Here is a 24957-nt window from a genome sequence, read left to right as displayed (position 1 = left end):
AACCTAGGAAGAAACCTAGAGAGGAACCAGGCTATGAGGGGTGGCCAGTCCTCTTCTGGCTGTGCCGGGTGGAGATTATAACAGAACCATGCCAAGATGTTCAAAAATGTTCATAAGTGACAAGCATGGTCAAATAATAATCAGGAATAAATCTCAGTTGGCTCTCCATAGCCGATCATCAAGAGTTGAAAACAGCAGGTCTGGGACAGGTAGGGGTTCCATAACCGCAGGCAGAACAGTTGAAACTGGAATAGCAGCAAGGCCAGGCGGACTGGGGACAGCAAGGAGTCACCACGGCCGGTAGTCCCAACGTATGGTCCTAGGGCTCAGGTCTCTCAGTTGGCTTTTCATAGCCGATCATTAAGAGTTGAAAACAGCAGGTCTGGGACAGGTAGGGGTTTCGTAACCGCAGGCAGAACAGTTGAAACTGGAATAGCAGCAAGGCCAGGCGGACTGGGGACAGCAAGGTGTCAGCATGCCCGGTAGTCCTGACGTATGGTCCTAGGGCTCAGGTTCTCAGAGAGAAAGAGAGAACGAGAGAATTAGAGAGAGCATACTTAAATTCACACAGGACACTGGATAAGACAGGAGAAGTACTCCAGGTATAACCAACTAACCCCAGCCCCCCGACACATAAACTACTGCAGCATAAATACTGGAGGCTGAGACAGGAGCGGTCCGGAGACACTGTGGCCCCATCCGAAGAAACCCCGGACAGGGCCAAACAGGAAGGATATAACCCCACCCACTCTGCCAAAGCACAGCCCCCACACCACTAGAGGGATATCCTCAACCACCAACTTACAATCCTGAGACAAGGCCGAGTATAGCCCACAGAGGTCTCCACCACAGCACAAGCCAAGGGGGGGCGCCAACCCAGACAGGAAGATCACGTCAGTAACTCAACCCACTCAAGTGACGCACCCCTCCTAGGGACAGCATGAAAGAGCACCAGCAAGCCAGTGACTCAGCCCCTGTAACAGGGTTAGAGGCAGAGAACCCCAGTGGAGAGAGGGGAACCGGCCTGGCAGAGACAGCAAGGGCTGTTCGTTGCTCCAGAGCCTTTCCGTTCACCTTCACACTCCTGGGCCAGACTACACTCAATCATATGACCTACTGAAGAGATAAGTCTTCAGTAAAGACTTAAAGGTTGAGACCGAGTCTGCGTCTCTCACATGGGTAGGCAGACTGTTCCATAAAAATGGAGATCTATAGGAGAAAGCCCTGCCTCCCGCTGTTTGCTTAGAAATTCTAGGGACAATTAGGAGGCCTGCGTCTTGTGACCGTAGCGTACGTATTGGTATGTACGGCAGGACCAACTCGGAAAGATAGATAGGAGCAAGCCCATGTAACGCTTTATAGGTTAACAGTAAAACCTTGAAATCAGCCCTTGCCTTAACAGGAAGCCAGTGTAGGGAAGCTAGCACTGGAGTAATATGATCAAATTTCTTGGTTCTAGTCAGGATTCTAGCAGCCGTATTTAGCACTAACTGAAGTTTATTTAGTGCTTTATCCGGGTAGCCGGAAAGTAGAGCATTGCAGTAGTCTAACCTAGAAGTAACAAATGCATGGATTAATTTTTCTGCATCATTTTTGGACAGAACATTTCTGATTTTTGCAATGTTACGTAGATGGAAAAAGCTGTCCTTGAAACAGTCTTGATATGTTCGTCAAAAGAGAGATCAGGGTCAAGAGTAACGCCGAGGTCCTTCACAGTTTTATTTGAGACGACTTTACAACCATCAAGATGAATTGTCAGATTTAACAGAAGATCTCTTTGTTTCTTGGGACCTAGAACAAGCATCTATGTTTTGTCCGAGTTTAAAAGTAGAAAGTTTTCAGCCATCCACTTCCTTATGTCTGAAACACAGGCTTCTAGCGAGGGCAATTTTGGGGGCTTCACCATGTTTCATTGAAATGTACAGCTGTGTGTCATCCGCATAGCAGTGAAAGTTAACATTATGTTTTCGAATAACATCCCCAAGAGGTAAAATATATAGTGAAAACAATAGTGGTCCTAAAACGGAACCTTGAGGAACACCGAAATGTACAGTTGATTTGTCGGAGGACAGACCATTCACAGAGACAAACTGATATCTTTCCGACAGGTAAGATCTAAACCAGGCCAGAACTTGTCCGTGTAGACCAATTTGGGTTTCCAGTCTCTCCAAAAGAATGTGGTGATCGATGGTGTCAAAGGCAGCACTAAGGTCTAGTAGCACGAGGACAGATGCAGAGCCTCGGTCTGACGCCATTAAAAGGTCATTTACCACCTTCACAAGTGCAGTCTCAGTGCTATGATGGGGTCTAAAACCAGACTGAAGCATTTCGTATACATTGTTTGTCTTCAGAAAGGCAGTGAGTTGCTGCGCAACAGCTTTTTCTAAAATTTTTGAGAGAAATGGAAGATTCGATATAGGCCGATAGTTTTTTATATTTTCCGGGTCAAGGTTTGGCTTTTTCAAGAGAGGCTTTATCACTGCCACTTTTAGTGAGTTTGGTACACATCCGGTGGATAGAGAGCTGTTTATTATGTTCAACATAGGAGGGCCAAGCACAGGAAGCAGCTCCTTCAGCAGTTTAGTAGGAATAGGATCCAGTATGCAGCTTGAAGGTTTAGAGGCCATGATTATTTTCATCATTGTGTCAAGAGATATAGTACTAAAACACTTAAGTGTCTCTCCCGATCCCAGGCCCTCGCAGAGCTGTGCAGATCCAGGACAGCTAAGCCCTGGAGGAATACGCAGATTCAAAGAGGAGTCCGTAATTTGCTTTCTAATGGTCATGATCTTTTCCTCAAAGAAGTTCATGAATTTATTACTGCTGAAGTGAAAGCCATCCTCTCTTGGGGAATGCTGCTTTTTAGTTAGCTTTGCAACAGTATCAAAAGAAATTTTGGATTGTTCTTATTTTCCTCGATTAAGTTGGAAAAGTAGGATGATCGAGCAGCAGTGAGGGCTCTTCGGTACTGCACGGTACTGTCTTTCCAAGCTAGTCGGAAGACTTCCAGTTTGGTGTGGCGCCATTTCCGTTCCAATTTCCTGGAAGCTTGCTTCAAAGCTCGGGTATTTTCTGTATACCAGGGAGCTAGTTTCTTATGACAAATGTTTTTCGTTTTTAGGGGTGCAACTGCATCTAGGGTATTGCGCAAGGTTAAATTGAGTTCCTCAGTTAAGTGGTTAACTGATTTTTGTCCTCTGACGTCCTTGGGTAGGCAGAAGGAGTCTGGAAGGGCATCAAGGAATTTTTGTGTTGTCTGAGAATTTATAGCACGACTTTTGATGCTCCTTGGTTGGGGTCTGAGCAGATTATTTGTTGCGATTGCAAACGTAATAAAATGGTGGTCCGATAGTCCAGGATTTTGTGGAAAAACATTAAGATCTACAACATTTATTCCATGGGACAAAACTAGGTCCAGAGTATGACTGTGGCAGTGAGTAGGTCCAGAGACATGTTGGACAAAACCCACTGAGTCGATGATGGCTCCGAAAGACTTTTGGAGTGGGTCTGTGGACTTCTCCATGTGAATATTAAAATCACCAAAAATTAGAATATGATCTGCTATGACTACAAGGTCTGATAGGAATTCAGGAAACTCAGAGAGGAACGCTGTATATGGCCCAGGAGGCCTGTAAACAGTAGCTATAAAAAGTGATTGAGTAGGCTGCATAGATTTCATGACTAGAAGCTCAAAAGACGAAAACGCCATTTTTTTTTTTGTAAATTGAAATTTGCTATCGTAAATGTTAGCAACACCTCCGCCTTTGCGGGATGCACGGGGAATATGGTCACTAGTGTAACCAGGAGGTGAGGCCTCATTTAACACAGTAAATTCATCAGGCTTAAGCCATGTTTCAGTCAGGCCAATCACATCAAGATTATGATCAGTGATTAGTTCATTGACTATGACTGCCTTTGAAGTGAGGGATCTAACATTAAGTAACCCTATTTTGAGATGTGAGGTATCACGATCTCTTTCAATAATGGCAGGAATGGAGGAGGTCTTTATCCTAATAAGATTGCTAAGGCGAACACCGCCATGTTTAGTTTTGCCCAACCTAGGTCGAGGCACAGACACAGTCTCAATGGGTATGGCTGAGCTGACTACACTGACTGTGCTATTGGCAGACTCCACTAAGCTGGCAGGTTGGCTAACAGCCTGCTGCCTGGCCTGCACCCTATTTCACTGTGGGGCTAGAGGAGTTAGAGCCCTATCTATGTTGGTAGATAAGATGAGAGCACCCCTCCAGCACCCCTTAGCTATTTAGCAGACTTATGGCTTGGGGATAGAAGCTGTTCAGTAGCCTGTTGGTGTCAGACTTGATGCACTGGCACCGCTTGCTGTGCGGAAGCAGAGAGAACAGTCTATGGCTTGGGTGGCTGGAGTCTTTAACTATTTTCCGGGCCTTCCTTTCACACCGCCTGATATAGTGGTCCTGGATGGCAGGGAGCTCAGCCCCAGTGATGTACTGGGCTGTCCGCGATCAGCTTCTTGGTCTTACTAACATTGAGGGAGAGGTTGTTGTCCCGGCACCACACTGCCAGGTCATTGACCTCCTCTCTGTAGGCTGTCTCATCGTCACCGGTGATCAGGCCTACCACCGTCATGTCATCAGCAAACTTGATGATGGTGTTGGAGTCGTGCGTGGCCACGCAGTCGTGGGTGAACAGGCAGTACAGGAGGGGACCAAGCATACATCCCTGTGGGGCCCTCGTGTTGAGGGTCAGCGTGGCAGATGTGTTGTTGCCTACCCTCACCACCTGGGGTTGGCCCATCAGGAAGTCCAGGATCCAGTTGCAGACGGAGGTGTTCAGTCCCTGGGTCCTAAGCTTGGTGACGATCTTGGAGGGGACAATGGTGCTGAACGCTGAGCTGTTGTCAATCAACAGCATTCTCACATAGGTATACCTCTTATCTAGGTGTGTGAGGGCAGTGTGGAGTGCAATAGAAATTGCGTTGTCTATGGATCTGTTAGCGTTGTCTATGGATCTGTGGTATGCAAATTGGAGTTTGTCTAGGGTGTGTGGGATGATGTCGTTGATGTGTGCCATAACCAGTTTTTCAAAGCACTTAATGATTACAGATGTGAGTGCTACAGGGCAGTAGTCATTGTGGCATGAAGCCTTAGAGTTATTGGGAACAGGAATGTTGGTAGTCATTTTAAGACGTGGGGATTACAGACTGGGACAAGGAGAGGTTGAAAATTACAGTGAATACGCTTGCCAGCTGATCTGCGCATGCTCTGGTAATGCGCCCTGGAATACCGCCCAGCCCCGCGAGTGTTGACCTGCTTAAAGACCTTAATCACGTCGACTTCGGAGAGCGAGATCACCCAGTCCTCTGGGTCGATGGAGGCCCTCGCGTACGGTGTTGTTACTGTCAAAGCGTGCATAAAATCCATTGTTCGTTTGAAAGAGAGGCATCGTTGGGCAGATCACGGCTGGGTCTTCCTTTGTAATGGACTGTAGCCCCTGCCACATGCGGCGTGCGTCAAAGGCCGTGTAGTATGATTCCACCTTATTCCTATATTGTATTTTATTCTCGTTTGATGACTCTGCGGAGGTTGTAGCAGGACTTCTTGTACTTCTTCCTGTCCCCAGTCGTAGCCTCAGGGTTGTCTGCAATAGCCCTGTGCGCGGTAGCCCTGTCCTTTAGCTTAGCGCCAACCTTGGTTTTAATCCAGTGCTTTTGATTGGGGAAGCAGCAAACCTTCACTGTGGGGACAACATCGTCGAAGCATTTACTAATGAAGCCGTTGATGGTGGTGGTTAGCTCGTCAATGTTATTGGCAGAGTCTCTGAACATATTCCAATCAGCACTAGCAGAGCAGTCCTGTAGCATAATCTCTGATACTGATTACGATTTCTCAACGGAGCGAGTCATGGGTACTTCCTGTTTGGAGTCATGATCTAATTTGCCGAATGGCCGACGAGGGAGGTCCCTGTATGCTTGCTTGTGAGTAGAGTAACAGTAGTTTAGGACTTTATCGCCACTAGTGGCGAAGGAGACGTGTTGATGGAAGTTGAGCATCACGTGTCTTAATGACACAGAATTAAAATCGCAGCCGGCAAGAAAGGCAGCCTCCCTGACTCTACTGTCCTGTCCGCTCGATGAATGGAGAATCCATCGAGTTGGATAGCCATGTGGGGTATCTTTTCCGAAAGCAATGCCCCGTTGGTAGCAAATCCACGATAGAATGGAGGTAAGAGGGGGACGGTTTTGCCTTCGCCTTAATCTCGCCAGAACTCCCCCTCTCCTGCTTCTGTAACACAGGTGTTTCCTCTTGCATGCCCCGAAAATTCGGTTGGAATTATAGAAAGAGCCCAGGGCAGATGAGTCGAAGTTGAAGCCGGAATTGGGGTAACTGCCAATCTGATATTCAAAAGTTATTGCTGGTTATAAGAAGAGCAGATACAGTGGGGAAAAAAAGTATTTAGTCAGCCACCAATTGTGCAAGTTCTCCCACTTAAAAAGATGAGAGAGGCCTGTAATTTTCATCATAGGTACACGTCAACTATGACAGGCAAAATGAGAAAAAATAATCCAGAAAATCACATTGTAGGATTTTTAATGAATTTATTTGCAAATGATGGTGGAAAATAAGTATTTGGTCAATAACAAAAGTTTCTCAATACTTTGTTATATACCCTTTGTTGGCAATGACACAGGTCAAACGTTTTCTGTAAGTCTTCACAAGGTTTTCACACACTGTTTCTGGTATTTTGGCCCATTCCTCCATGCAGATCTCCTCTAGAGCAGTGATGTTTTGAGGCTGTCGCTGGGCAACACAGACTTTCAACTCCCTCCAAAGATTTTCTATGGGGTTGAGATCTGGAGACTGGCTAGGCCACTCCAGGACCTTGAAATGCTTCTTACGAAGCCACTCCTTCGTTGCCCGGGCGGTGTGTTTGGGATCATTGTCATGCTGAAAGACTCAGCCACATTTCATCTTCAATGCCCTTGCTGATGGAAGGAGGTTTTCACTCAAAATCTCACGATACATGGCCCCATTCATTCTTTCCTTTACACGGATCAGTCGTCCTGGTCCCTTTGCAGAAAAACAGCCCCAAAGCATGATGTTTCCACCCCCCATGCTTCACAGTAGGTATGGTGTTCTTTGGATGCAACTCAGCATTCTTTGTCCTCCAAACATGACGAGTTGAGTTTTTACCAAAAAGTTATATTTTGGTTTCATCTGACCATATGACATTCTCCCAATCCTCTTCTGGATCATCCAAATGCACTTCAGACGGGCCTGGACATGTACTGGCTTAAGCAGGGGGACACGTCTTGCACTGCAGGATTTGAGTCCCTGGCGGCGTAGTGTGTTACTGATGGTAGGCTTTGTTACTTTGGTCCCAGCTCTCTGCAGGTCATTCACTAGGTCCCCCCGTGTGGTTCTGGGATTTTTGCTCACCGTTCTTGTGATCATTTTGACCCCAAGGGGTGAGATCTTGCGTGGAGCCCCAGATCGAGGGAGATTATCAGTGGTCTTGTATGTCTTCCAATTCCTAATAATTGCTCCCACAGTTGATTTCTTCAAACCAAGCTGCTTACCTATTGCAGATTCAGTCTTCCCAGCCTGGTGCAGGTCTACAATTTTGTTTCTGGTGTCCTTTGACAGCTCTTTGGTCTTGGCCATAGTGGAGTTTGGAGTGTGACTGTTTGAGGTTGTGGACAGGTGTCTTTTATACTGATAACAAGTTCAAACAGGTGCCATTAATACAGGTAACGAGTGGAGGACAGAGGAGCCTCTTAAAGAAGAAGTTACAGGTCTGTGAGAGCCAGAAATCTTGCTTGTTTGTAGGTGACCAAATACTTATTTTCCACCATAATTTGCAAATAAATTCATTAAAAATCCTACGATGTGATTTTCTGGATTTTTTTCCCTCAATTTGTCTGTCATAGTTGACGTGTACCTATGATGAAAATTACAGGCATCTCTCATCTTTTTAAGTGGGAGAACTTGCACAATTGGTGGCTGACTAAATACTTTTTTTCCCCACTGTACATTTCGTGAAAACAAAATAAAGATAAATGCCAAAAGAATCACAAAATAGTGAAGTTGGGTCAAAGCAGTACTCAGTCAAGAAGGCCATTTCTGCAAGGCTCAGCCTGTAAGACACAAGCACATTTTAACACCTGTTCAAATAGTAATAATTCAATAACTGTTACTGTATTAGGAATAAATGACATACATGAATATACTATTTGAAATGTTACTCACATTTTCACCTTGAATTCTTCACACACATTCCTTATGGCGTCCTCCCCCTTTTCTCTTGTATTAAGCATGTGTTCCTCTCCAACCAGAGAAGTCGAGTTCCAACGTGTTTGATTCAGCCGGATCAACTACAGGTTGCACTCATCCTCTACAACTTCAGCAGCCAAGGTTGACCGCCCAGTTTAATCCAAATGGCTGAACGGGACAACCTTTTGTAGCTGTCACTATTCCTTTCTGCCAGGGAATAATCTGTTGTTGCAATGAGGTTCAGCAGGTTACACGCACACCGTTGATGCTCAGGGAGTTGATACTCTAGGCCACTGTAATCTAATTGGATGGAAAATGTGCCTTGGTACTCAACCTGCTCTGCAGACTCTTCTGCATCTGGGTCAGACTTAGCCCTGAGTTAGCCTGCCCCGGAGCAGGTTAGTTCTGAACCATTCTTTGCCATAGAAATGTACCTGGCTAAAAGGTGAGCCACTTTCATGGTACCGGTTATCCCGCCTTGACTAAAGTTACCTCGCTAACTCCTCAAATTATACTGGACAAAACTGTAAAAGCAATATGTAAAGTGTTGGTCCCATGTTTCATGAGCTGAAATAAAAGATCCCAGATCTTTCATACGCACAAAAAGCATTATTTCATTTTTGGCACAAATATGTTTACATCCCTGTTAGTGAGCATTTATCCTTTGCCAAGATAATCCATCCACCTGACAGGTGTGGCATATCAAGAAGCTGATTAAACAGCATGACCTTTACAGAGGTGCACCTTGTGCTGGGGACAATAAAAGGCCTCTCTAAAATGTGATGTTTTGTCACACAACACAATGTCACAGATAACTCAATAATTGAGAGAGCGTGCAATTGGCATGCTGACTGCAGGAATGTCACCAGAGCTGTTGAATGTTCATTTCTCTACCATAAGTTGCCTCCAACGTTGTTTTAGAGAATTTGGCAGTATGTCCAACCAGCCTCACAACAGCAGACCACATGTAACCATGCTAGCCCAGGATCTCCACATCCGGCTTCTTCACCTGCGGGATCATCTGAGATCAGCCACCCGGACAGCTGATGAAACTGTGGGTTTGCACAACCAAATAATTTCTGCACAAACTGTCAGAAACCATCTCAGATAAGCTCATCTGCGTGCTCGTCGTCCTCACCAGGGTCTTGACCTGACTGCAGTTCTGCGTCATAACTTACTTCAGTGGGCAAATGCTCACCTTCCATGGTAGTGGCATGTTTGAGAAGTGTGCTCTTCACGGATGAATACTGGTTTCAACTGTACTGGGCGTCGTGTGGGCGAGCGGTTTGCTGATGTCAACGTTGTGAACAGAGAGCCCCATGGTGGCGGTGGGGTTATGTTATGGGCAGACATAAGCTACGGACAACGAACACAATTGCATTTTATTGATGGCAATTTGAATGCACAAAGATACCGTGACGAGATCCTGAGGCCCATTGGCGTGCCATTCATCCACCGCCATCACCTCATGTTTCAGAATGATAATGCAAGGCCCCATGTCGCAAGGATTTGTACACAATTACTGGAAGCTGAAATTGTCCCACTTCTTCCATGGCCTGCATACTCACCAGACATGTCACCCATTGAGCATGTTTGGGATGCTGGATCGATGTGTACGACAGCGTGTTCCAGTTTCCGCCAATATCCAGCAACTTCGCACAGCCATTGAAGAGGAGTGGGGATAACATTCCACAGGCCACAATCAACAGCCTGATCAACTCTATGCGAAGGAGACGTGTCACGCTGCATGAGGCAAAACACTTTTTTTAAGGTATCTGTGAACAACAGATGGATATCTGTATTCCCAGTCATGTGAAATCCATAAACTAGGGCCTAATTTATTTATTTCAATTGACTGATTCTTATATGAACTGTAACTCAGTAAAATCTTTGAAAATTGTTGCATGTTACGTTTATATTTTTGTTCAGAGTACATTTGTAGTATATGGCTCTAGCTGGTTAAAGCCGTGAGTCAATGTGATCGCAAGTTTTAGGCATTGTGGATTTTAAAGGCAATTTCCAATTGAACTGACATATGCAGCATTTACCGTAAATAGGATATCTGAGAACGTGGGAACATTGCCTTTAATGGGCGACTGCACTTACTGATTTGGCCTGGTTTTAGAGTTGGGTTATTAAGAAATGCTAGCGGCCATGACTTAATTCAAATGTGAATTGGTATTGGGGTGTGGTTTGATGTGGGTGTCTAGCCAAATTATTTATCCAATTAGCTTCAGCCGGTTGGTGTATGACTGTGGCAAAGTTGGTTTGATTTTGGATAGCCCATCTCCGGTGCTAGTTAGGAACCGTCAATAAATTACACAATGTACACAGCATAAATATTTTCATGTTGCACACCTTTTAGTTCTCATTAAATGCATTCAATATTTAGGGGTTCAGCAGCGAAGCTTGTATTTGTTCTGGTTCATTATTATAATTGTTCCTCCGTAAGGTCAAAATTCACATGCAAATTCCCATGAGATGGTAAGGACCTGGAGGGTGCAACCTTGCGTGTGACCGTGGGTGAGGGACATGACCACATGGGAGAGGGACGTGACCTTTCAAAGTTTGCATCTTCAATCGCATGTTGTAGCGCCACAATGTGGCCAATTGGCATGGGTCTGCTGCTTCCATTACTTCTGACTGGGTCTGCTCTCCAAAAACATTGAATGATTTGATGAAGTTAGATCCACTGTCAATTGTGGTTCTTATCACTTTCCCCCTGATCCTGTACGCACAATGGATGTCATCAAGCGTACCTGCAAGCACATCGAAGATATAGGAACTTCTCAACCTCTTACAAGCAAGTGCAGTGGATCTTCTCTCCAGGGTTTCTTCATCTATGCAGTGGGATGTGATCCTGATGTAACATTTGATGAGCTGTCCAACAATCGGTGGTGGCGGCAACATAATTGACTGGGGGTAGAAGCTGTTCAGTCTTCCTCATGTATTCTTGAACTGTCTGGAGATTACCTTGCATTGAGGTTCCAGGGTGGTTACCAACTCTTTCAAACCTGGTTGCTTTACCACAGAGCATGACTGTTGACCCTCACAGATGAAATTAATGACAAGCTTGTCAACGGTCGCCTGTGAGATACCTCTACCTCCTCCCACTGCCATCATGTCAGATATCTTTGCTTGCTGAAGGGGGGTTTGATGGTTCCTTGGTCCGCTTAATTTTGCGTGCTGAGGTGAGGTTATTGTAGACCGTCATCTTTGATGGATGTTTCCAAAAATATGCCATCAATGTATGCAAAATGAATGTCACATGACCTCATGAAACACACAGTTGGGTTACTTTTAAATTAATTTCTATAAAACCAATCTATTGTCTCGCACTTCACACACACACACTCAATTCAATGATAATGATGTGTAGACAAAACATTACTTTTGAGGGACACTGATGTTGAATGAATACATAAATAATGAAGGTTAATGTAATGAATGATAGGCCTACTTCAACTATCATTATTGTGTCACGAATGGCTTCATAAAGATGTTTTGAATGCTTATGTAAAGTTTAGGCCACAGTTATAGTAAAGTTTTACCCAGCAAACATACTTTTTATGTGATTGAATTGTGTGATATTTGGCTATTCAATGCTTTCATACATCTGAATGATCTAACCAAATATAGCTGGCTAAAAAAAGAACAATTTTACCCATTCTATGTGAGACTTAGCTAGTGAGTCTGGCTTTTAGATGAACATTATTCCAATTTACACAAAGTATATAGCCAAAAATCCTAGGTCTTTCTAAATATGTCATGACCAAGTTGTTAGCTAGCTAGTTAGTTCACTTGCTGACGTTTGCCTAATGTTTTTAGCTAGCCCAGATAAATTATATGGCTAGCTAGCTAGCCACCAAAGGACATAGTGACAATGACATGCTAAGCACAGTAACAGCTATCATTATCAGCTATCATTAGCTGAAAGGATAGCTAGTTAACGCTAACCTAGGCTCAGAATACATACATTGCTAAAGCCATCCATAGTGACTTTTTTTTATAATTCATAACTAGTTATCTTACCTCTACATGTTTCCTCAAGTTTGAGGCAGAGTTTTTGTAGGCGGCCCCCTCCTTCATCCTGGGTAGGCAAAGCTTGAATTGCATGATTACACTGTCAACTCTTCTGTGCTTAAACACAGACTATCGATTATATAGAACTCTAGTGGCCACTCCAGGGTTGCCAGGTCAAGCTCAAATTTCTAGCCCAATTACCACGCAAAACCCGCCTAAAAGGCCTGAAGAATAGCCCAATTTTGTTTGTTTTTTTCACAGCAAGATAGGAGTTGCCATATCTATACAATAAACACTCTTACAATGAAAACAAATATCATCAAAAATGGAAGGCAGTTGGGAGGAGGCAAGATCAGGTTGGACCATTCTAGCCAATGAGAGGGCAGATATGTGTGTGAACAAAAGGCACAACTCAGAAATAAAGTGTTTTTCTCAAAGTTGCCTGGATGGCAGGTCTCCTACTTACAGTACCAGTCAAAAGTTTGGAAACACCTAGTCATTCAAGGGTTTTTCTTTATTTTTACAATTTTTTACATTGTAGAATAAAATCAAAACTCTGAAATAACACATATTGAATCATGTAGTAACCAAAGAATTGTTAATCAAATCGAACTATATTTTATATATGAGATTCTTCAAACTAGCCACCCTTTTCCTTGATGACAGCTTTGCAAACTCTTGGCATTCTCTCAACCAGCTTCACCTGGAATGCTTTTCCAACAGTCTTGAAGGAGTTACCACATATGCTGAGCACTTGTTGGCTGCTTTTCCTTCACTCTGCGGTCCAACTCATCCCAAACCATCTCAATTGGGTTGAGGTCGGGTGATTGTGGAGGCCATGTCATCTGATGCAGAACTCCATCACTCTCCTTCTTGGTCAAATAGCCCTTACACAGCCTGGAGGTGTGTTGGGTCATTGTACTGTTGAAAAACAAATGATGGTCCCACTAAGCGCAAACACAGATGGGATGGCGTATCGCTGCGGAATGCTGTGGTAGCCATGCTGGATAAGTGTGCCTTGAATTCTAAATAAATCACCAACAGTGTCACCAGCAAAGCACCCCTACACCATCACACCTCCTCCTCCATGCTTCACGGTGGGAACCACACATGCGGAGATCATCCGTTCACCTACTCTGCGTCTCACAAAGACACGGGGGTTGGAACCAAAAATCTCCAATTTAGACTCATCAGACCAAAGGACAGATTTCCACCGGTCTAATGTCCATTGCTCGTGTTTCTTGGCCCAAGCAAGTCTCTTCTTCTTATTGGTGTCCTTTTAGTAGTGGTTTCTTTGCAGAAATTTGACCATGAAGGCCTGATTCACGCAGTCTCCCCTGAACAGTTGATGTTGAGATGTGTCTGTTACTTGAACTCTGTGAAGCATTTATTTGGGCTGCAATTTCTGAGGCTAATAACTCTAATGAACTTACCCTCTGCAGCAGAGGTAACTCTGGGTCTTCCTTTCCTTTGGCGGTCCTCATGAGAGCTAGTTTCATCATAGCGCTTGATGGTTTTTGCGACTGCACTTGAAGAAACTTTCAAATTCTTGAAATGTTCCGCATTGACTGACCTTCATGTCTTAAAGTAATGATGGACTGTCGTTTCTCTTTGCTTATTTGAGCTGTTCTTGCCATAATACGGACTTCTTGGTCTTTTACCAAATAGGGCCATCTTCTGTAAACCACCCCTACCTTGTAACAACACAACTGATTGGCTCAAATGCATTAAGGAAAGAAATTCCACAAATTGACTTTTAATAAGACACAACCGTTAATTGAAATGCATTCCAGGTGACTACCTCATGAAGTTGGTTGAGAGAATGCCAAGAGTGTGCAAAGCTGTCAGCAAAGCAAAGGGTGGCTACTTTGAAGAATCTCAAATATAAAATATATTTTGATTTGTTTAACACTTTTTTGGTTAGTACATGATTCCATATGTGTTATTTCATAGTTATGATGTACAATGTAGAAAATAGTAAAAAAATAAAGAAAGACCCTTGAATGAGTAGGTGTCCAAACTTTTTACTGGTACTGTATATCAGTGCACTAGTAACAACCTAAGCATTATGAAACTTCAATTCGATCAAGTAAGCCACACGTAGCAAATAAGCAATTACATTTTGTAAACCAAATTTACAAATTTACAAAACATCGGCCAGGGATCTGTCTGTGTCTGGATTGTCTCCTGACTCTCCTTCATCTCCATTGTTTTTCACACACACCACTTTGATAAAAAACCTTTTCCTCTCTTTCGATATGTCTTGTACTAGCTAAGTTATTTTTGCCTTTTTGAAAATATTCCAACTGTGTGTGCACATCTTTATTTGATTGGCCTGTTTTGGCTCAATGCGTGAAATTTGATTTGATTGGTCACTGACTAAACAACATGAGCATTTTTTTTTTTATGGTTCCACAAACTTTCCGTGCCATCATGATTTACTATTATGTAAAGCCTACAAAATTGTACTCTGTAACGGATGGTTTTAAAAAGGTAGCGAAGTACAATACTTCATTCAAAACATACTTAAGTAAAAGTACAATAACTGACTTTGAAAAATACTAAAAAAGTACAAGTACTCAGAAAAACTGCTCAATTACAGTAACGAGTATTTTTAATTCGTTACATTCACCTCTGGCAAAACAGACCGCTTTCAACCACTCTTACTCCTCTCAATACTTCAGCGACATCCAATCACCCACGATGAGAAACTATTCACAAGGTTATTGGTTCATTGGGATAGGACCCAAGGTGGTGAATTTAATCAAGGTGCTGAAAATAGGTAGCGTCCAAAAATGTAATCAACTCAGCAAGGCGGGTAGGGAGGGGAAGAGAGGTCCCTGACCCAAACCTTGACCTGAGGGAGGGAACAATGTATCCCTGAATACGCTATGATCAGGGCTGAATAGCTGCATGAGTGTGTGTGTGTGTGTGTGTGTGTGTGTGTGTGTGTGTGTGTGTGTGTGTGTGTGTGTGTGTGTGTGTGTGCTACATTACACAGTACAGTAGCCTACCTGCTGTGTTTAGTGGACAGATAGAGCAGTTCAGATAAAGCCAGTGACCGCTGGCCATTTCCATTGAATGGAGAGATTAGATTTAATTTAGAAGGAGCCATAATACAGACAGTCAGGGCTGTGTTGAAATACTGGAGATGGAAAATGTGTGGGTAGTCACACACACACACACACACACATCAGTAAGAATCTATCATGGTCCACACACACCAATACAGCCGTGAAGAGTGCATGACAACGCCTCTTCCCCCTCAGGAGGCTGAAAAGATTTGGCATGGGCCATCAGATCCTCAAAAAGTCTACAGCTGCACCATTGAGAGCATCCTGACTGGCTGTATCACTACTTGGTATGGCAACTGCTTGGCATCCGACCGCAAGGCACTACAGAGGGTAGTGTGTACGGCCCAGTACATCACTGGGGCCGAGCTCCCTGCCATCCAGGACCTCTATACCAGGCGGTGTCAGAGGAAGGCACTAAAGATTGTCAAAGAATCTAGCCACCAAAGTCATAGACTGTTCTCTCTGCTACCGATGCACCAAGTCTGGAACCAACAGGACCCTGAACAGCTTCTACCCCCAAGCCATAAGACTGCTAAATAGTTAGCTATTTGGTTAACTATTTAACTATCTGCATTGACCCTTTTTGCACTACCTTTTTTGACTCCTCACATACGCTCCTGCTACTGTTTCTGTCACTTTATTCCTACATATTTTCCTCAATTGCCTCGTACCCCTGCACATCGACTCGGTACTGGTACCCTGTGTATATAGTAAGTTATCGTTACTCATTGTGTATTTATTATTACTTTTATTATTGCCTGTTTTACTTTTCTATTATTTCTCTATTTTCTTTCTCTCTGCATTGTTGGGAAGGGCACAAAAGTGAGCATTTCACTGTTAGTCTACACCTGTTGTTTACAAAGCATGAGACAAATAGAATGTGATTTGATATGACACACACAATATAATATAATAATAATAATAATATGCCATTTAGCAGACGCTTTTATCCAAAGCGTGCATACATTTTTGTGTATGGGTGGTCCCGGGGATCGAACCCACTACCTTGGCGTTACAAGCGCCGTGCTCTACCAGCTGAGTTAGAGACCTGTTCTACAAGTGATTCCTTACCTGTGAACACCTCCTGTGGCTCTCACACCAGCCCAAGATACCATCACTCTGCAAGACAGAAGAGACAAATAGTTTATAAAACAATAAATTACTGAAGTAAACATTTTCTCCAACCCTAATCTAGTGCACCTGATTCTAATAACTAGCTGGTTGATAAACTAAAGGAGGGTAACTCTCCATGAGATCATAACATCCACCTAGTCCCCCCACCCTTTCCTCTTGTAACCTCTCTCCCTCTAGCCATCTTTGGTGATTGGACTGAGAGGGATTTAAACACAGACAGCTTGCAGCTACCACATTTAACAATATGTGATTCCTTCACCATTACATAATCATTTAAAATAAAGTGAATAATCTTTGTTTCATATTCTTGTTTGTCTGTGCTAAGGAGTTCCAGTAGGTTAATATGAATAGTACTGATGACTGTATTACAATCATGTTGGTAAGGTTGACTTTAGTTAAATATTATGTTTTTATGTTTTGGTATTTCTGTAACTGGTCTCATCGCCTGTTACTTGCATTTCAATAGCTAAATTGTTTATTACACACAGCCTTTTGGGGGCCCTTAGCAAGATTTGGTTGTTAGCTGACATGGCTAATTGAGTGACTGTCAGTGTCAGACATAACATCTACTATTCTTACTCTCAATAGTAAATTGAGACCGCACCAAGTTACCGACGTTCATGGTAAGAATAGACAAAGCTATAATGTTCTACTTATTTTTTGATGAAACTGTCGCAACATTATGCTATTATATGTCATTTTAGAGCATTGTTTTGATTAGCTTAGTAAGGTGAGAGATTGTTTAGATTCAACAAAATGAAACTTTGTAGCCGATTAGAGCTCATGCCTGTTAGATAGTTCATCTGTCTTGAATTTAATTGTGACTATGGCTGAGATAATTGAACAAAAGAAGTATGTTGAGGGTCAATGTTGTCAAGGTACAACGAGTTAGCTAGCCAGTTAGCATACTTGTGCCATAAGTGGGCTGCTCAGACGAGACGTGAATCCGGGATCCTGTCAACTAACAAAACAGCCTACATTATTGAAATTGTATCTGGCTTGAATTCAATTTCGAATATGGCTTAGATGTCGCTGAGAATTGTTGTTGGGATATAACGTTAGCTAGCTAGCTAAAAACCTGTGTAGCTAGCTACTGTTGCTAGGAGAGGAGAGAGTGGCTAGGTTTCAGTTTTGCATCACAGCTTGGTTCATTGGACACTGTGTTAACAAACCTCCAAACGAGCTTCAATTCCATACAACACTCCTTCAGTAGCCTCCAACTGCTCTTAAACACTAGTAAAACTAAATGCATGCTCTTCAACCGAACGCTGCTTGCACCCGCCCACCCGACTAGAATCACTACACTCGACGGGTCTGACCTAGAGTATGTGGACAACTACAAATATCTAGGTGTCTGGTTAGACTGTAAACTCTCCTTCCAGACTCACATTAAGAATCTCCAATCCAAAGTTAAATCTAGAATCGGTTTCCTATTTCGCAACAAAGTGTAACGATCCCGGCAGTCTGAGTCGGGTCCTGTCTGTGGACTAGTTGTTATGTTCGTGATCTCCAGTTTCCCGAGGGTTCTGGAACGCTCCGGGGAGCTCTCTTGATTTCCGCACCTGCATCCCATCAGCAATCTGCACACCTGGTCCTGATCATCACCCTTCTTAGGCTCTGGCCTAACATCCATTCCCTGCCGGATCGTTAGCCATGAACAGTAGGTTTACCAGAGTATCAGTCTTAGAGCCTAGCGTTAGTTTTGTTGTTTTTGCACCTTGTTGGTTTGTTGCTTACTTACCCCCGTTTTGTTCCATCTGCAGTCACCCGTCCGGAACCTTCATCCAACCTCTGCCTGGTGGTCGGCGGCTGCCGACCCAGGATGGGATCAACCACTGCACCCCCAACAACTAATCAACGCCGCCCGCTCTGTTCCCTGGATTATTCAGCATCACTCTTGAACTTGTAAATAAACACTCACCTTCGTTTCAACTTACCTTGTCCTGGTCTGCTTCTGGGTTCTGGCTTAGCAACTCGTGACAGAACGATCCGGCCAGTAATGAACCCAGCGGACCTGGACTCTGTTCGCCATGCCATTACCCAGCAGGAGAAGATGTTGGGCCATCATAGCACGGTACTACAGGAGATCGCGTTGTCAGTTCGGAACCTTTCTACCGGTCTGACGGAGGTCCAGAACCAACGCAAGTGTCCGGTGGAAGATCCACTACCGGTTTCACCCATCTCGCCTGCCGCTTCTGAAGCTGTGTCCTTCCGTGAGCCCAAGGTTCCGACGCCGGATAAATATGAGGGGGAGCTGGGAAGATGCCGTTCCTTCCTTATGCAGTGTGGATTAGTGTTCGATCTACAGCCCTACTCTTATGCCACAGACAAGGCTAGGATAGCCTTTGTGATTGAGTTGCTGCGTGGTCGAGCGCTGGAGTGGGCTTCAGCCGTTTGGGAACGACAGGATCCCTGCATGGCTTCATACCAGGGGTTCACGGCCGAGATGAGGAAGCTCTTCGACCATTCCGTCCGAGGGAGGGACGCAGCTAGGCGCCTGTTTTCGCTTCGCCAAGGAACTCGCAGCGTGGCCGACTTCGTGATCGAGTTCAAGACTTTGGCTGTGGAGAGTGGGTGGAATGAGGAGGCTCTGCAAGCGGCCTTTTACCAGGGTCTGTCGGAGCAGCTCAAGGATGAGTTGATCTCCTATCCGGAGCCTAGTGACCTGGACAGCTTGGTAGCCTTGTCTATTCGGGTGGATAATCGAGTCCGAGAGCGAAGGAGGGAGAAGCAATGGGTTCCGTCCAACCGATCAGCTTCTCAGGTTCCAGTTGGGTCGTCAAACTGCGTGGCTCGCTAAAGTTGGGAGGACTTTTAGCGAGCCAGTTTCGACCTCTCAATACCTCTGTCAGACCCCGTTTCCCGGCTACCCTTATGAACAGGAATCAGAGCTTAGCGATTAACGCTTTTATCGATTCAGGTGCCGATGGAAGCTTTCTAGATGCCGAGTTGGTGGAACAGCTGGGGCTTTCCAAGGAGCAATTGCCGGAAGCCATTGAAGCTACCACTCTGGACGGCAGTAGTCTGGCACGTATCACGATGAGGACTGAACCGGTTAAGATGCGGTTGTCGGGGAATCATTCTGAGATGATTTCATTCTTCATTCTGCCGTCTTCCCAGGTTCCTCTGGTCCTTGGATACCCCTGGCTGAAGGAACACAATCCCACGTTCGATTGGGTGACGGGCAAGGTAACGAGTTGGAGCCTTGATTGTCATGCTAACTGTCTCAAGACTGCCTGCCCCCATTCGGTTCCCAGTCAGGTGATTGAGGCTAAACCCCCAGATTTGTCCCTGGTTCCCGAGACATATCACGATTTGGGGGAAGTTTTCAGTAAGCAGAAGGCTCTGTCACTCCCTCCCCACCGACCATATGATTGTGCCATCAACCTGTTCCCTGGAGCTGTCTACCCCAAGGGAAGGTTATACAGTATCTCCCGACCTGAACGTGAGGCTTTGGAGACCTACATCAAGGAGTCCCTAGCTGCTGGTCTCGTTCGTCCCTCGTCATCACCCCTGGGGGCAGGATTCTTCTTTGTGGGTAAGAAGGATGGCTCTCTTCGACCGTGTATTGATTATCGGGGGTTGAATGACATCACGGTCAAGAACAAGTATCCCCTGCCCTTGATGAGTTCTGCCTTCGACTCCTTACAGGGTGCTACGGTGTTCACCAAGCTAGACCTACGCAATGCGTATCACATGGTCCGGATCAGAGAGGGGGACGAGTGGTTGACGGGTTTCAATACACCGATGGGTCACTTCGAGTATCAGGTGATGCCGTTTGGACTGACCAATGCTCCAGCGGTATTCCAGAGTATGGTGAACGACGTCCTGAGAGATATGATCGGTCTCTTTGTGTTTGTTTACCTGGATGACATTCTGATCTTCTCGAAGGAACCTTCCGACCACGTCCAGCATGTCCGGCAGGTTCTGCAGCGATTGTTGGAGAATCGCCTGTTCGTGAAGGCCGAGAAGTGCGAGTTTCACGCCCACACGACATCCTTTCTCGGGTACATCATCTCCAGGGGAGAGATTAGGATGGACCAGGAGAAGGTTAGAGCGGTTCTGGAATGGGCCCAGCCCGGTACGAGATTGCAGCTCCAGAGATTTTTGGGGTTTGCGAATTTCTACCGCAGATTCATCCGGGATTACAGCCGTGTGGCCGCTCCGTTAACTGCCTTGACTTCCAGTATCAGGACCTTCAAGTGGAATCCGGAGGCGGATCGAGCGTTTCTGGATTTGAAGAGGCGATTCACCAACGCACCGATTCTCTCTCAACCGACACGGCCCGTCAGTTCGTCGTTGAAGTGGACGCGTCTGATGTGGGAGTTGGCGCCATCCTGTCGCAGCGATGCTCCACGGACAGTAAACTCCATCCCTGCGCCTACTACTCTCGTCGCCTTTCGCCTGCGGAGAGGAATTACGATGTGGGTAACCGGGAGCTTCTCGCGGTGAAACTTGCCTTGGAGGAGTGGCGCCACTGGTTGGAGGGGCGGAGCAACCGTTTATTGTCTGGACTGACCACAAGAATCTTGCTTACGTGCAATCGGCTAAACGTCTCAACTCCCGTCAGGCCAGGTGGGCGTTGTTTTTCGGACGATTCAAGTTTTCCCTGACGTTCCGACCTGGATCTAAGAACGGCAAGGCGGACGCCTTGTCCCGGATGTTCTCCAAGACGGAGGAGAGTGGGTCCAAGACCGAGACAATTCTCCCCCGGAACTGCGTCGTGGGAGCAGTTATGTGGAAGATTGAGGAGGAGGTGCTGGCGGCCCTTCGGACTCAGCCCGGTCCCGGTAACGGTCCACCCGGTCGGTTGTTTGTGCCTGAGTCGGTTCGTCCTGCTGTCCTCAAATGGGCCCACGCCAGCAAGATGGCTTGTCACCCTGGCGTGGCTCGGACAATGGCGTTTCTTCGCAGACGTTTTTGGTGGCCTGCCATGGCCGAGGATACTCGGGGTTATGTTGCTGCCTGTCCAGTGTGTGCGCAGAATAAGAGTACCAATCGGCCCAGCTCTGGACTACTTCACCCCCTTCCTATTCCCCGGCGACCATGGTCGCATCTGGCCCTGGACTTTGTCACTGGGTTGCCCGCTTCTGAGGGGAACACGGTCGTTCTGACTATCGTGGACAGATTCAGCAAGTTCGCCCACTTTGTGCCTATTGCCAAGCTTCCCTCTGCCTCGGAGACGTCCGAGATCCTGGTTAGGGAGGTTTTCAGGGTCCACGGGTTGCCCAGTGATATCGTTTCCGACCGTGGCCCTCAGTTTACCTCTGCTGTCTGGAAGTCCTTCTGTTTGGCCATTGGAGCTACAGTCAGTCTCACATCTGGTTTTCACCCCCAATCTAATGGTCAGGCGGAGAGAGCCAACCAGAGGATGGAATCCACGCTACGCTGCCTGGCCTCTTCCAACCCCACCTCCTGGGTCTCTCAGTTGCCTTGGGTTGAGTATGCCCACAATACTCTCCCCTACATCTGCCACTGGGATGTCTCCCTTCCAGTGCCTGTATGGCTACCAACCTCCCTTGTTCCCTTCTCAGGAGAAGGAGCTCTCAGTGCCTTCTGTTCAGGTCCATATTCGTCGTTGCCACCGGACCTGGCATCGGGCCAGAAAAGCACTCCTTAGAGTTTCGGACCGGTATCAGCTCCAGGCGAATCGTCGCCGGATCCCCGCTCCCACCTACACCATCGGAGATAGGGTCTGGTTGGCCACACGGGATCTTCCTTTACGGACTGAGTCTAGGAAGTTGTTACCGAAGTTCATTGGTCCGTTTGTGGTGGAGAAGGTGATCAATCCGGTGGCAGTTCGACTCAAACTCCCGAGGACGCTCAGAGTCCATCCCACCTTTCATGTCTCCTGCCTCAAGCCTGTTTTCCTCAGTCCTCTGTTGCCTCCTCCGCCTCCTCCTCCTCCTCCTCGGATGATCGGAGGTGGTCCTGCCTACACGGTGCGTCGCATCATGGATTCCAGACGGCGGGGCCGGGGTTTCCAGTATCTCGTGGACTGGGAGGGGTATGGTCCTGAAGAGAGGAGTTGGATTCCGCGGCGACAGGTCCTAGATGCTGACCTCATCAGTGACTTCTACCGCCTCCATCCTGGCGCTCCGGGAGTCCGCCCGGTGGCGTTGGCCGGAGGGGGGGTACTGTAACGATCCCGGCAGTCTGAGTCGGGTCCTGTCTGTGGACTAGTTGTTATGTTCGTGATCTCCAGTTTCCCGAGGGTTCTGGAACGCTCCGGGGAGCTCTCTTGATTTCCGCACCTGCATCCCATCAGCAATCTGCACACCTGGTCCTGATCATCACCCTTCTTAGGCTCTGGCCTAACATCCATTCCCTGCCGGATCGTTAGCCATGAACAGTAGGTTTACCAGAGTATCAGTCTTAGAGCCTAGCGTTAGTTTTGTTGTTTTTGCACCTTGTTGGTTTGTTGCTTACTTACCCCCGTTTTGTTCCATCTGCAGTCACCCGTCCGGAACCTTCATCCAACCTCTGCCTGGTGGTCGGCGGCTGCCGACCCAGGATGGGATCAACCACTGCACCCCCAACAACTAATCAACGCCGCCCGCTCTGTTCCCTGGATTATTCAGCATCACTCTTGAACTTGTAAATAAACACTCACCTTCGTTTCAACTTACCTTGTCCTGGTCTGCTTCTGGGTTCTGGCTTAGCAACTCGTGACACAAAGCCTCCTTCACTCATGCTGCCAAACATGCCCTCGTAAAACTGACTATCCTACCGATCCTTGACTTCGGCGATGTCATTTACAAAATAGCCTCCAACACTCTACTCAGCAAATTGGATGTAGTCTATCACAGTGCCATCCGTTTTGTCTCCAAAGCCCCATATAATACCCACCACTGTGACCTGTACGCTCTTGTTGGCTGGTCCTCACTACATATTCGTCGCCAAACCCACTGGCTCCAGGCCATCTATAAATCACTGCTAGGCAAATCCCCGCCTTATCTTAGCTCATTGGTCACCATAGCAACACCCACCCGTAGTCTACGCTCCAGCGGGTATATCTCACTGGTCATCCCCAAAGCCAACACCTCCTTTGGCCGCAATTCCTTCCAGTTCTCTGCTGCCAATGACTGGAACAAATTGCAAAAATCTCTGAAGCTGGAGACACTTATCTCCCTCACTAACTTTAAGCATCAGTTGTCAGAGCACCTTACCGATCACTGCACCTGTACACAGCCCATCTGAAATTAGCCCGCCCAACTACCTCATCCCTATATTGTTATTTATTTTGCTCATTTGTACCCCAGTATCTCTATTTGCACATCATCTCTTGCACATCTATCATTCCAGTGTTAATACTAATTGTAATTATTTTGCACTATAGCCTATTTTATTGCCTTACCTCCATAACTTGCTAAATTTGCACACACTGTATATATATGTATTTCTGTTGTATTTTTTTGACTTTGTTTTGTTTTATCCCATATGTAACTCTGTGTTGTTGTTTTTATCGCACTGCTTTGCTTTATCTTGGCCAGGTCGCAGTTGTAAATGAGAACTTGTTCTCAACTGGTTTACCTGGTTAAATAAAGGTGAAATAATTTTTTTTTTTTAAATAGAACGTACTGTATAGATTTCCAATGAGGGCATGCAGCATTTCTCACTTTGAACTAGACTGTATGATCTGTAATCCTAATTCTGTCTATCTTTTTCTGTTTCTCTTTCAACAAAAATGTAATTTTAGCGTGTTAGCCCCCACTTTCATTCTTTGTTGTAAAAGATAGAGAAAATATGGTTTTTAATTACATCAACAACACCTTTCTCGGATATTCAAACGGAAGGCACTTCTGATATGTAATCTTTATCTGCCATTCGAGTGTCACTGTTGACAATTTAGTGGATTTTCTTAAATGTCTTCTTAGAGTATCCCTACGGTAGAATACTACATTTCTGAACATCCTTCCAGCAAGAAAACTAGCGAGCGGATCGCGGCTCCATCTGAAATTGAGGGAATTTAGTTCTCAACCGCTGTGCCAAATTTTGTTCCGTAATATGGAGTATTGACTGAGAAATGACGAGGGGGAAAAACAAACTATTTAACATGCATTGCTGGCTCAAAACCTAATATTGTCGCGTCAATAATACCCACACTGTATCTGTGAGCTGTTGGCTTGAGCCACTTTCCAATACCAGAGTGGGCACACACGCTATATTTATTCAGCAAATGGGAATTTAAACGCAAAAGGGATTTTTATGTGCACTACGTCATCACGTACAGCCTTTTATCCGCCATAAGTCAATTTGATGGAAACATCTCTGGGTGGGAAAATGCGTATATTGTTTTTATGAGGATTTTAGAATATCCACATGAAAGGCAGTTGCCAATTGCAAGGAAACCTAGCTAGTCATGAACATTTAGCAATACAATGGCACCGGAGGAGATGGCTGCTGTTTTACCTAAACAATTGTGCTATTTTGTGTGTTTTTTCGCGTTGTTTGTAACTTATTTTGTACACAAT

At 45.6% G+C, this 24957-nt stretch overlaps 1 protein-coding gene across 2 annotated transcripts in view; it reads right to left on the bottom strand.

The window, feature by feature from the left end:
• Positions 1-24957, bottom strand: part of LOC121540402 (anosmin-1-like) — a 113227-nt gene that overhangs the window by 58438 nt on the left and 29832 nt on the right. For both annotated transcript variants that reach the window (XM_045207669.1, XM_045207668.1), the window contains exon 2: positions 16421-16468. In XM_045207669.1, coding sequence (XP_045063604.1) covers positions 16421-16468 — 48 coding nt within the window. The remainder of the gene's footprint in view (positions 1-16420; positions 16469-24957) is intronic.

Source organism: Coregonus clupeaformis, chromosome 26 (assembly GCF_020615455.1).
Source record: "Coregonus clupeaformis isolate EN_2021a chromosome 26, ASM2061545v1, whole genome shotgun sequence".
NCBI classification, from domain to species: domain Eukaryota; kingdom Metazoa; phylum Chordata; class Actinopteri; order Salmoniformes; family Salmonidae; genus Coregonus; species Coregonus clupeaformis.
Note: the sequence above shows the minus strand (reverse complement) of the source record. Positions and strands in the feature narration are given on the sequence as shown.